Raw genomic sequence first — 12,130 nt, forward strand, 5'->3', positions numbered from 1 at the left:
TCTCCAATATCTAAACAGAGTACCAAGGATTATTTCTTTCAGAATATTATTTTTTTTCACGTTTTTAAATTAAACATATTTTTTATGTGATAATGTCAACAATAGTATTATTAGATAACAAACGATACTTAAAGGAATAAACATGTGAATCGAGTATAACCAATAATAAATATATGCATTAATAAATGTTATGTGCAATGAGGAAATGCAATTTTCAAATTTGGATTCTTAAATATAATAAGATCACATTGACTCCCCAACATCTAAGTAGAACTTATGTACGATTATTTATATTTAAGATTTCATTATATCATTATATTTTTTTATTTAAGTTTTAATCCCATTGTTAAGGCGAATTAAAAACTCACATGAAAAACTTAATAAAATAAAGTTTCTTAAATATCTTATTGTCTGAGCGATATTCAAGAATAAATTATTTCAAGTAAGATTTTCACACTTATCTTTGGGATTTTGGAATGGCCTTAGGTAAAGTTTAGGCCAAGGTTTTAAAGTTTAAATGATTTTTGGGTGATGATTCGAGGTTGCAAGTTAAATTTGGGGTTTAAGTTAAATTTAGGGTTTTGATGAATTTTGATTTAGGGTTTTAGCTTTGAGTTTAAGGTTTTAGAGTTTTGAATTTTAAGGTTTAAAGGTTTTATGGTTTGAGGTATTTAAGGTTTTGAATTTTAGGGTTTTGAGGATTTAGGATTTAGATGTTTAGGGTTTATAAATCTTAAGGTTTCAAGAATTTTAAGGATTTTAGGGTTTTGAAATTTAGAGTTTTAAGGGTTTAAATTTTAAGGGTTTTAGGGTTTCGATTTTAGGATTAAAAGGTTTAAGGTTTTAATTTTAGAGTTTAAAGAAAATACGAACATCTATAAAAATCTCCAACATTTAGCTAGATTTTTGAAGTAAATTCGGTTTTTATAATTTTTGAAAATTAATTAAAAAATTTTCATATATTTTCGTTTTATAAAAAGTTATTATTAATAATATTATTAATTTATTTATCATTTATTTATTATTATTTATTATTATTTATTATTATTTAATAATTCTTCAACATATAAGTGAAATTATATTTTTAAAGGACAATTTTTATTCCCTCAAGTATCTAGACAAGGAAAAATTTTTTATCACTTTATTCTTATTATAATTTTTTTTAGATTTTTTTAGCATTTTTTGGTTATTATTCTCTTTTATTTTTTTAATTTATTTTATTATTGTTTAAAAAAGAATAATAAAAATAAAAAATTTGAAATCATTTTTCATTCTTATTATTGTTATTATTATTTAGTTATTGTTCTTTTATCTATTATATATTATTTAATAAGGTTTGTTTTAAAATTTTTTACAAAATTATCAAAAACCTTAACTTTATTACTTATTATTTATTACTTTTTTTGTTTTATTTATTTAGTTTTTATTTTTGTTAATTATTATTATAAAATAACAAATATTTATTCTAAAAAAAATTAAAGGTTTTAAATATGCATAAATAACAAAAAAAACTAAAAATGATATAAATAATATATAATCAAAAAAATTAAAAAATTAAAAATTACTTAAACCGAATCGATTAACAGTATAGTCAACGTCAATTCAACTAGATCGATAAAAGAGAGATTCAGAGAGCAGTTCAGTTGAACCGGTTCAAGGCTGGCTGAAGGGATGGGTCGTCGGGTCAAATCACACGAATTTTGGGTCGGATCTGGATCCACACATGGATCCTTTTTACTTAAAACAACTTCGTTTTAGGCTTTATCTTTTTATATAAAATAAAAAAAATTATTTTATTTTCATCTTTTAGCCCAAAAAAAATTTCCTCTATTTTCCAAAAAATCAAAGCCGGCCAGACTCCAAGACTCCAATCATTGGGTCATTGTATTGGTTGCCGTTCATCATGCCATTGGTAACTCGAAAATGCCAAAGGTTTTTCAAAAGTTCTCTTCAATGCCCTTTTTCCAGATTCAGTCTTTTTTTTACCAAGAACAACCTTGATTGACGAATATCAGGGTTTAAAGTTTCATTTTTTCTCTTTTTTTATAAACTAAAACTAATGTTTTTTTTTTTTTTTTTGCTTTTTGGCAAAGGCTTTGGTTCTAATGGTTCTTCCTTACGGGGAGCACTGTGTTTGTAATTTTTTTATTTTTTTATATATATTTTTTGGGTTTGTTTTCTGGTGGTTTTTTTTTTTTTTTGCTTTTTAATGGGTGGGGTTTGATGGGGTTGATGGAACGGCTTAGCTAGGTGAAAGGTGGTATTGTGTGGGGCAAAGGTGTGGGGATGACTCGGGTGTTTGGTTGGTTATGTGAAGAGGGACTCGTAGGGTGCATGAAGGCTTGGGGTTTGAGCATGAAAAAGAGCTTAGGTGCCCGAAGGTTGGGACTTTGACGATTGGCACTAGTTTCTTCTACTAGGAGCTGGGTTGTTTTGATGTGGGAGTTTAGGTGTCAGTGTTTGGGTAGGCCAGAATCGGGTTGTGAGTGCACAGGGCTTAGGTAAAATGACTGTTGGGAGAGATTTGACATAAGGGAGGAAGCTTGGTCTCACACGGGCGAAGGCTTGGGCACTGGGTATGAAAGTGCAAAGTGTTAAAGTTTTGGTCTCTCACATTTGAAGGCCTGGACACTGGGCATGAATGTATAGGATACTAGGGGTGAAAGGGATCGATGTTTGAGGGTCCTTTGGCTCAAAGAAGAGTGTAGGATTTTTAGGAGCTTCAAAAGGTGAAGTAAGTGGTTTGATAGGGTATGGATCTTGGCAATATAAGGTGTGGGTGCCAATAGAGTGGGTTGGATAGTTAGGGTAGGCACAAGGTATAGGGCTTTAGGTATGGGTTTAATGGTGCCATGTACGGTACCACTATATATTTTTTAAAAAAATTTAATTATTAATTTTAATATTAATAAATAAATTTTGAAAATAATATTTCCTCTAATAGATCTGAATAAAATTTGATACTTACAATTAGTCACGTTTCTCATATTTAAGAAAAATTAAAACAAAATATTTAATAATATTACAAGTTACATAAAAATGAAATTATTTATATAAAAAATTAGAAAAACAAACAAAAGCAAAAAAAAATAAAAATCTAAAATCTAATTTTCTCTTTATTTTCTTTTTCCATTCCTTCCGCAGTTCATATCTCTTTGCTTATCAACTCTCTCTATTTTCTTTCAAACCCCACTTTTCTCTACTCAATCGCCTCTCCCTCACGATTATAGCTCAGATACGTCCCATCCGATTACAACTTGACCGAATCTCTCTTTTGCCTACCCTCCTCCCATCCTCATCTCTCATCTTTTAATTTTTTTTTTTTTCATTTGGACATTTACTCTCTTTCTCTACTAAAACCTATATATATAATTTTTTTACGTTTACGATAACCCCATTTCATCATTTCATTGGTTGTCTTTAGATTTTTTTTTTTTCTTTCACCTTCTCATCGCTTATTTCCTGATTACCCTATTTCCTTTCCCTTTTTCTTTTCTTTCTCCTAATGTTTTAACGTTTCTGGAATATTTTTCTTTCTTCAAATTAATATAATAATAAATAAATAATCTATACAACAGCCAATGCAAAGATAACAAATAGCGTGAAATTGAATACTTATTAATTGTCCATTGAACACTATTAATTGAGAGGCTACCTTAAATATATTAGTTATAAATAAGCCATCATCTATTCCACGTAATGCATTAAAGGACTTTCTTAAACAGCAAAAATTATTTCCAAATAAGTAAACATCTTCATCTACAAACAATCATCCATTCCAAACAAAGCAAAACCCCTAAATGAATGAAGGAATTACTTCTATAAACATAATTTGTCTTCTACCAATTTTTTTTTTCAGATGCATTCGTCAATATAAAAATATGCTTTTAAAATTATTTATAAAAAATTAAAATAAAACAAAAATACAACTAATTACATTATAAAAAAAATTAAACATTTTTGAAAAAGCCTCCTAAAAAACAATTAAGAAACGTTTAAGCCAAAGATGTTTGACCATTAAAAATAAACACGTTAGACACTTGAATTATTACCATCGCAAATACAAAAAGATTCTCCATAACTTACTCCTTTCTTTCCATCTACAATACAAAGGTTACAAGCATGCAACAACCGACGAATAATCATGCGGCATTTGAAGGGTTATAAAAAGAACTAATTAATGACAGAGGGATTTAAAAGAAATTTACACTCAAAAGAATTATTCAATGGGAAATTCTATTTGCACCACTGTTTTTCTTTATATATTTTTGGTTTTTTAAAATTTTTTGTAAGTAAAATTATTAAAATATCCTTCTTACAAATTTTATTATTTTTATAAATATATTTTTAATAAATTATAATACTTATCGAAAATATACTTTTGAAAAGTCATAACACTTATCAAAAATATATTTATCGAAGTGTTAGAATTCAAAATTTATGAAAATTATATAAAAAAGTAAATTTTATTAAAATTATTTATAAATAAGTGTAATGAAAAAAGTTATTATTAAAGAAAAAATAATATTTTATAAGAGTTTAATTAAATTAAAGATAAAATAATAAATATAATTTTTATAAATTTAAAAAATTTCACTTTTTAATAAATATTTTTTTATCAATTAATAAAATTTTATAATATTTTAATTAAACTAAACTCCTTGGAGAATTATCTCTATGTACTTATCACAATGAATTTTTTTAAATAGCATATTAAATTTTGATAAAATTATATAATATTAAATAATATTATTTTATTATCTCTTTATTCATAGGTATGTAATATTGGTTAAGAAAATCTTTAACCTTAAATTAATTCAATTTTTTCAAAATCTTTTCTATTAATTCTCAAATTCGTATTAGGTCGAAGATATAAAAATAATGATTTTTCTTATTTTTCTTACTATTTAAAACATCATAGAAAATTTTAGCAAATATATAATCATCATATTAAGGGACGTTTTGCATATCTAAAATCAAAATAATAAAAATAATAATTTTTTTAATTATAATTTTTTTATTACATTAATTTATAAATACTTTTAACAATAGTTTCCTTTTTATAATTTTTTATAAAATTTAGCTTTTTTATTTTTAAAAAAACTACTTTCTAGACGTTTTATAGTTTTCTTAAAAATATAATTTCGAAAAATATTATTTTTTAAAAAATAAATTTTTAAAAAGTTATAACTTCCTAAAAATGGTGAATGTCGAAAAGCCTATCTAAATAATTTCACTAAGCAAAAAAAAACAAAAAGGGTCCACTTATAACTCCCGTTAATTAATTAACGGTGACTCTGTAACCCACGCAACAAAGAAAGAGCATTTTCTTTACCTGCATTGATACTACTTCCCAACGCAACCCCACAGTCCCTCTTCAAATTCACATATTGCATCTTCATTTTATTAGGTTTTGAATATTGGGTTTTCTTTTGGGGTTTGGGGTTTCGGTTTTGTGAAATAAGAGTATCTCAAGGAATTATGAGCAGTGCATAACTGTTTTAAGTAGCGGGTTGATTACTTGATTTCGGTTTTTTGTTTTATTTAGGATTTTGGAGGGCAAATAACGAGGAATCAGTCCGTATAGATATGTTTGAAGGTGGTGGAATCCATTTTCTGGTGAGCCTTTTGATTTCGTTGGTGGCTTTTTATTTTTGGGTTGAGAATGGAATCATCAGAATTCTCTGAGAAAAAGCTGTTAACTTTACTATGGTTTCAATGAGATTTTTTTTACTTCGGTCATGATTCCCGGGTCCAGTGGATTATAGTTGACAATAAATAAGTTTCGTTTTGATATGGGAATTTTAATTTGATTATGGATTATGTTGGTAAAGTCTCAGGTTTTGTCCTGGCAGTACAAAACTTAACAGATTCCATGAAAAGCTTTGCACTTTTCTTTCGGTTTTGGTGATATTTAAACATTAAAGAACAAGAAGAGTAAAAAACGGTGATTGAGAAAATGTCATCCATGTCGACAAACAAGAGTAACTGTTCTAGGAGTAGTTCTGCTAGATCAAAACAAAATGCTCGTGTGGCTGCACAAACCCCAATTGATGCCAAGCTACATGTGGACTTTGAAGAATCCAAGAGGCTTTTCGATTACTCTACTTCTATTGACCTCAACATTTCCAGTTCAACCAGTAATGTTCCGTCTTCTACCGTGTCAGCTTACCTTCAAAAGATGCAAAGGGGAAGTCTAATTCAGCCCTTTGGTTGCTTGATTGCCGTTGATGAGCAAACCTTCACGGTTCTTGCTTATAGTGAAAACGCTTCAGAAATGTTGGACTTGGCACCTCATGCTGTTCCAAGCATAGAGCAGCAAGAGGCTCTAACTATTGGAAGTGATGTGAGAACACTATTTAGGTCTCAGGGTGTAACAGCCTTGCAGAAAGCTGCTAATTTCAGGGAAGTTAATCTTCTCAATCCGATATTGATTCATTGTAAAATGTCGGGCAAGCCCTTTTATGCTATTTTGCATAGGATCAATGCTGGACTGGTGATAGATCTAGAACCAGTTAACCCAGCTGATGTGCCAGTAACAGCTGCTGGCGCATTGAAGTCCTATAAGCTGGCAGCCAAAGCCATTTCGAGATTGCAGTCCTTGCCAAGTGGGAACATATCTTTGTTATGTGATGTTTTGGTTAAGGAAGTAAGTGATTTGACAGGTTATGATAGGGTAATGGTTTATAAATTTCATGAAGATGAACATGGGGAAGTTGTTTCGGAAAGCCGTAGACCTGACGTGGAACCTTATCAAGGCTTGCATTACCCAGCTACTGACATACCACAAGCCTCAAGATTCCTTTTCATGAAAAATAAAGTTAGAATGATATGTGATTGTTTTGCCCAACCAGTTAAGGTGATTCAAGACAAGGGATTGGCTCGACCATTAAGTCTTTGTGGATCCACATTAAGATCTCCGCATGGGTGTCATGCACAGTATATGGCAAATATGGGATCAATTGCGTCTCTTGTGATTTCAGTAACTATCAATGAGGATAATGATGCGACAGACAGTGAACATGATAAGGGAAGAAAATTATGGGGATTAGTGGTTTGCCATCACACTAGCCCCAGGTTTGTTCCATTTCCGCTGAGATATGCCTGTGAGATTCTAATTCAAGTATTTGGAGTGCAAATTAACAAGGGAGTGGAGTTGGCTGCCCAAATGAGGGAGAAGCATATTATGCGGACTCAGACTGTGCTTTGTGACATGCTGTTGAGAGATTCTCCAGTAGGAATTGTTACTAAATCTCCAAATGTGATGGATCTTGTTAAGTGTGATGGGGCTGCACTTTATTGCAGACAGAAATTTTGGTTGCTAGGAGTTACCCCTACAGAGGCACAAATCAGAGATATAGCCGAGTGGCTTCTTGAGTACCATAGTGGTGGTACAGGCTTAAGTACTGATAGCCTTATGGAAGCTGGCTATCCAAGTGCTTCAGTTCTTGGGGAGGCAGTTTGTGGGATGGCTGCTGTTAGGATCACTGCTAAAGACTTCTTATTTTGGTTTCGGTCCCATACAGCTAAAGAGATCAAATGGGGTGGTGCAAAGCATGGCCCTGATGACAAGGATGATGGAAGAAAGATGCATCCAAGATCATCATTCAAGGCTTTTCTGGAGGTTGTCAAGTGGCGAAGCCTACCTTGGGAGGATGTAGAAATGGATGCCATTCATTCCTTACAGCTGATATTGAGAGGATCCTTGCAAGATCAGGTTGCTGATGATTCCAAAATGATTGCAAATGTACCATCTGTTGATGAAAGGATTCAGAGGGTGGATGAACTGTGTATTGTCACTAATGAAATGGTCCGCCTGATTGAGACAGCTGCTGTCCCAATCTTTGCTGTTGATTCCTCTTGTAACATAAATGGATGGAACTCTAAAGCAGCAGAACTCACTGGCCTGGCTGTTGAGCAAGCCATTGGCATGCCATTTGCCGATCTTGTTGAGGATGATTCTATTGATATTGTCAAGAACATGCTATCATTAGCCCTAGAAGGTGATGGTCAAATTTATCTTTTGAACTTGCTGCTAATTAGATAATGCTTTTTTATTTCTTGTGTAGAAATTATGTGCATGTTAACTGATTAGTGTATTTCAACATCTGGTTATTTTTGTTTCTTCCTTATATACATCTGGGTAAACTGTGTCACTTACATTTGCATCCATTTGTTTTATATGTTTGTTAACCGTGTCAGCTGCGCAATTGTATGCGGAGTGCCTAGCTGTGTTATTTACCGGAGGCATATTTGTAGCTATATAGATCAAGTATTTGGATTAAGGTATTCTGTATTGTTCAGTATTGGTTGTTTACTTAGTGCTATCATGCTGCTTAGCAGGTTGAATTTTTTCGCACTGCTTTCTGATCTATTTGCTGGCTTATGTGAATAACCCAAAACCATGCATCTCCGTTGAAAAAAGATGGGAGTACAACTTGTTTAGTCATCTAATTTGAATTAGGGTTAGCATGTGTCTTTTTATTTGATCCCTTTGTGATAGACTGTCAGAGAAATGAACTGATATTTATAAATCTTATTCATTTTCTCTTGGCCATGTAATTGAACATTTGCTTTGTTAGATTGTGCTAAATATCACTTGCTTTACGTTTGTCTATTGAGCTCCTTATCTCCTTTTATCTTCCCTTTGCACTAATTTTGCATTTTGTGAATTTATACTGGCTCTCCATGTTGATAACAAAATGGCAGGTATAGAAAAACAAAACGTTGAAATCAAGCTTAGGACTTTTGGGTGTCTGGAAAATAATGGCCCTATCATCTTGGTTGTTAATTCATGTTGTAATCGAGACTTGAAGGAAAATGTCGTTGGAATTTGCTTTGTTGGGCAAGATCTCACTGGCCAAAAGGTGGTCATGAACAAATATACCCGTATCCAAGGTGATTATATTGGTATTATGAGGAGCCCATCTGCTCTTATTCCTCCAATTTTTGTGATTGATGAGCTTGGCCGATGCTTGGAGTGGAATGATGCTATGCAAAAGTTGTCTGGTATGAAGAGGGAAGAAGCCGTTGATAGGATGCTTCTTGGAGAGGTTTTTACAGTGGACAATTTTGGCTGTCGGGTGAAGGATCGAGACACCTTAACCAAACTCAGGATATTATTCAATGGGATAACTGCTGCTGAGGATGCAGATAAATTGTTGTTAGGGTTCTTTGATCGGCAGGGTAAATTTGTTGAAGCATTACTTTCTGCAAACAGAAGGACCGATGTTGAAGGAAGGGTCACTGGCATTTTGTGCTTTTTGCATGTAGCTAGCCCTGAGCTTCAATATGCTTTGCAGGTGCAGAGGATATCTGAACAGGCAGCAGCTAGTAGCCTCAATAAGTTGGCTTACATCCGTCAGGAACTCAGGAAGCCTTTGACGGGGATTGTGTTAGTGCAGGACCTGATGGGGGCTTCTGATTTGAGTAGAGAGCAGAGGCAGCTTCTGAGGACAAGTGTAATGTGTCAGGAACAAATAACCAAGATTGTTGATGACACAGACATTGAAAGTATTGAGGAGTGGTAGGATTGTTTAACATGCCTGTTACCTTAGTTTTTTTATTTTGTTGATTTTGAATGAACATAACTTTGGGTTGTATTTACTATTAATATTTCATGGATTGAAGATTACATTTTTGTATGATGTTGTTTATAAGTCAACGCCCTTCTCTTTCTCTCTCTGTCTTAACAAAAGTTCGCTCCATGTGACACCTATTTGCAGCTACATGGAAACGAACTCTGGGGAGTTTAACCTTGGTGAAGCCTTGGAAGCTGTCTTGAAACAAGTTATGATAATGAGCCAGGAGCGGCAAGTTCAGATTATCGAAGATTTACCTGCTGATGTGTCATCCATATACTTGTATGGAGACAATTTGAGGCTTCAGCAAGTCCTATCAGATTTTTTGACAAATGCCCTCCTCTTCTCTCCTGCATTTGAGGAATCATCAGTGACATTCAGGGTAACTCCTAGGAAGGAACGTATTGGAATGAAGATACACATTGTTTATCTTGAATTTCGGTAAATATCTATTTCCTACATGCTTTATTATGTTCATAGTAGATGCAGTCTAGCAAGTTATCTTATTAAAAAAGGAGAAAACGTTTAATCACCATATTTGCCCAATGCCTTTTTTCTTTCCTCTTCCTTTTTCTGCAGAAGAAAAAAAAAAGGGGGGGGGGGAGTGCCTAGAATAGTAGTAAAATTTAGTAGGTGTTGGCAGCATACGCATATCGTCCTTCCTTTTTTATCTGTTGGTTTGTTAAGATATTCATTTCAAAATTTGTGAAGCATATACATCTTCTGAAATATGGTGTAAATGAGATGGTGACAATGTTAATTCTTATTGTATGCATCTATAAGTTGGTACTGGGTAGCATTAATTAGCGTATGTATTCAATGGGTACCGGACATAAGACGGGCCATTTTTACATTCCATCATTTCTTCGTAATGTATGGGTGACAAATACCCACTTGTGGAGGTAGTCTAGAACTGCTGAACTCATTTTAAAATGTGGTGAAACCTATACTGCAATATCGTATTTAATACTATTTGCATTAGATCTATGTTATGCCTGCAGTTCTTTTTATTTTATATAGTTGTTTTATTGTTTATATCCTCAAAATATTGAATCCACTGTTTTTTTTTTTTTCCTCTGCTGAGGTTTCTTTCCTTGTTTGCCTTTGTTTTCCTACCTTGACTGGTCTTGCTTTTCCACCTTGCCGTCAATCATTTTCATGATGCATTTATCATGCTTATGACATGAAGAAATAACAGTTTCAAATTATTTTGAACTTGTGCTGAATATTCAAACATCATTGTTGGCTCTCACATGCGACTTAGAGTGAATGGAGCAATTATATGTCATTTTTCTATATCTCCTCAATAAGATAAAGAATCAAAATAAGGCTGTTGACTTTGAGTGATTAAATCGCAGGATCACTCATCCAGCTCCAGGTATCCCGGAAGATTTAATTCAGGAGATGTTCCACCACAGCCAGGGTGTCTCAAGGGAAGGTCTAGGTCTATACATCAGTCAGAAGCTTGTAAAGATTATGAATGGTACTGTACAGTATCTTAGAGAGGCAGAAAGATCATCCTTCATTATTTTTGTAGAATTCCCATTGGCTCGCCATCTTGGCCACCATTGAAAACCGACGGCCACTGGAATTGTATGAGCAGAGAAACAATGCTACTGCAGCTTCCTCATGAACCGTATCAGTGGGTGTCATATCAACCAAACAAGTGCCTTCACAGCTCGGGGTCAAGTTGCGGTCACTTTGAGTCTGGATGATACTGGATGCTGCTCAGCCTGTCAAATAGCATTCTCCATTAGAAGTTTATAAAGCAGGTGAAAAGTTTGCAGCAGAGTCAAGGCCTTGGTAACAAAAAAACCTGATAAAAAAATTAGTTGAATTACAACCTTCTTTTATATGGGATACGGAGCGTATATTTCTTGCATTTCAATTCCTTCGACTCAGATAATGTCTAATTGCTTGGGCATATGGCGTCAATATTGCTGCTTTTGATGTATGAGAGTTCGAGTTGGAGAAGTATATATACTGTACGGTGAAACCTCTAGACGATCCATTGACTTGGTAAGAAACTATATTCTAGCTATGGAGGAGAAACAGGTTCAGAAGTCAAAGAGACTTTGGTGGGTAGTCGCTTGGCTCTAATCACTCTGCTGAAATGCGGCAGAACTACTGCTAACATCTTCAAGGCATTGATACTGCAGTTACCAAAATTCTATAAAACCCGTAGTAAGAGTTATCTTTTTGCCAGTTGGACGATCAGATGTCAACATTCGCTGTTCTGGACCATGTTTCCAAATTTGCTGATCTCTCCATTGATGGTATTCCAGTTTGTAAACGGGGGAGGCCTTTCTGTTTGTAAGCAGCTGTAGCATTGTGTTAGTAAACGGCTGTAGGCCTGTTTTGTGTTCGATTTATAAACGGTTATACATTTGCTGTCTGTGAACATCTGTAGGCTTTAGCAGGCTTAGTGTTTGTTCAATGAAACCATTTCATTCATCCTGTTTAAAAGAAGGAAATAAAATGCCCAAAAAAAAAAAGGTTGTAGTGCCATCATCTGGGTTGAGAATTTTTACCTTGTGAATTTGTTTCTC

The 12,130-nt window shown here is 33.2% G+C and overlaps 1 protein-coding gene across 2 annotated transcripts; it reads left to right on the top strand.

Moving 5' to 3' along the window:
* The first annotated feature begins 5,284 nt into the window (after positions 1-5,284).
* Positions 5,285-12,092, top strand: LOC111305542 (phytochrome C-like). Of its 2 annotated transcripts, XM_022903182.2 has the most exons (5): positions 5,293-5,619; positions 6,168-8,003; positions 8,710-9,526; positions 9,726-10,022; positions 10,940-12,092. In XM_022903182.2, the coding sequence occupies exons 2-5, from the start codon at positions 6,182-6,184 to the stop codon at positions 11,151-11,153; spliced, it is 3,150 nt and encodes a 1,049-aa protein (XP_022758917.2). In that variant the 5' UTR covers positions 5,293-5,619; positions 6,168-6,181; the 3' UTR covers positions 11,154-12,092. The 2 variants fall into 2 exon arrangements, with proteins under 2 accessions (XP_022758916.2, XP_022758917.2); XM_022903181.2 differs by having other exon boundaries at positions 5,285-8,003.
* The last annotated feature ends 38 nt before the right edge of the window (positions 12,093-12,130 follow it).

This window comes from Durio zibethinus, chromosome 21 (assembly GCF_047325235.1).
Source record: "Durio zibethinus cultivar Kanyao isolate XHJ-2024 chromosome 21, ASM4732523v1, whole genome shotgun sequence".
In the NCBI taxonomy this organism is placed as follows: Eukaryota; Viridiplantae; Streptophyta; class Magnoliopsida; order Malvales; family Malvaceae; genus Durio; species Durio zibethinus.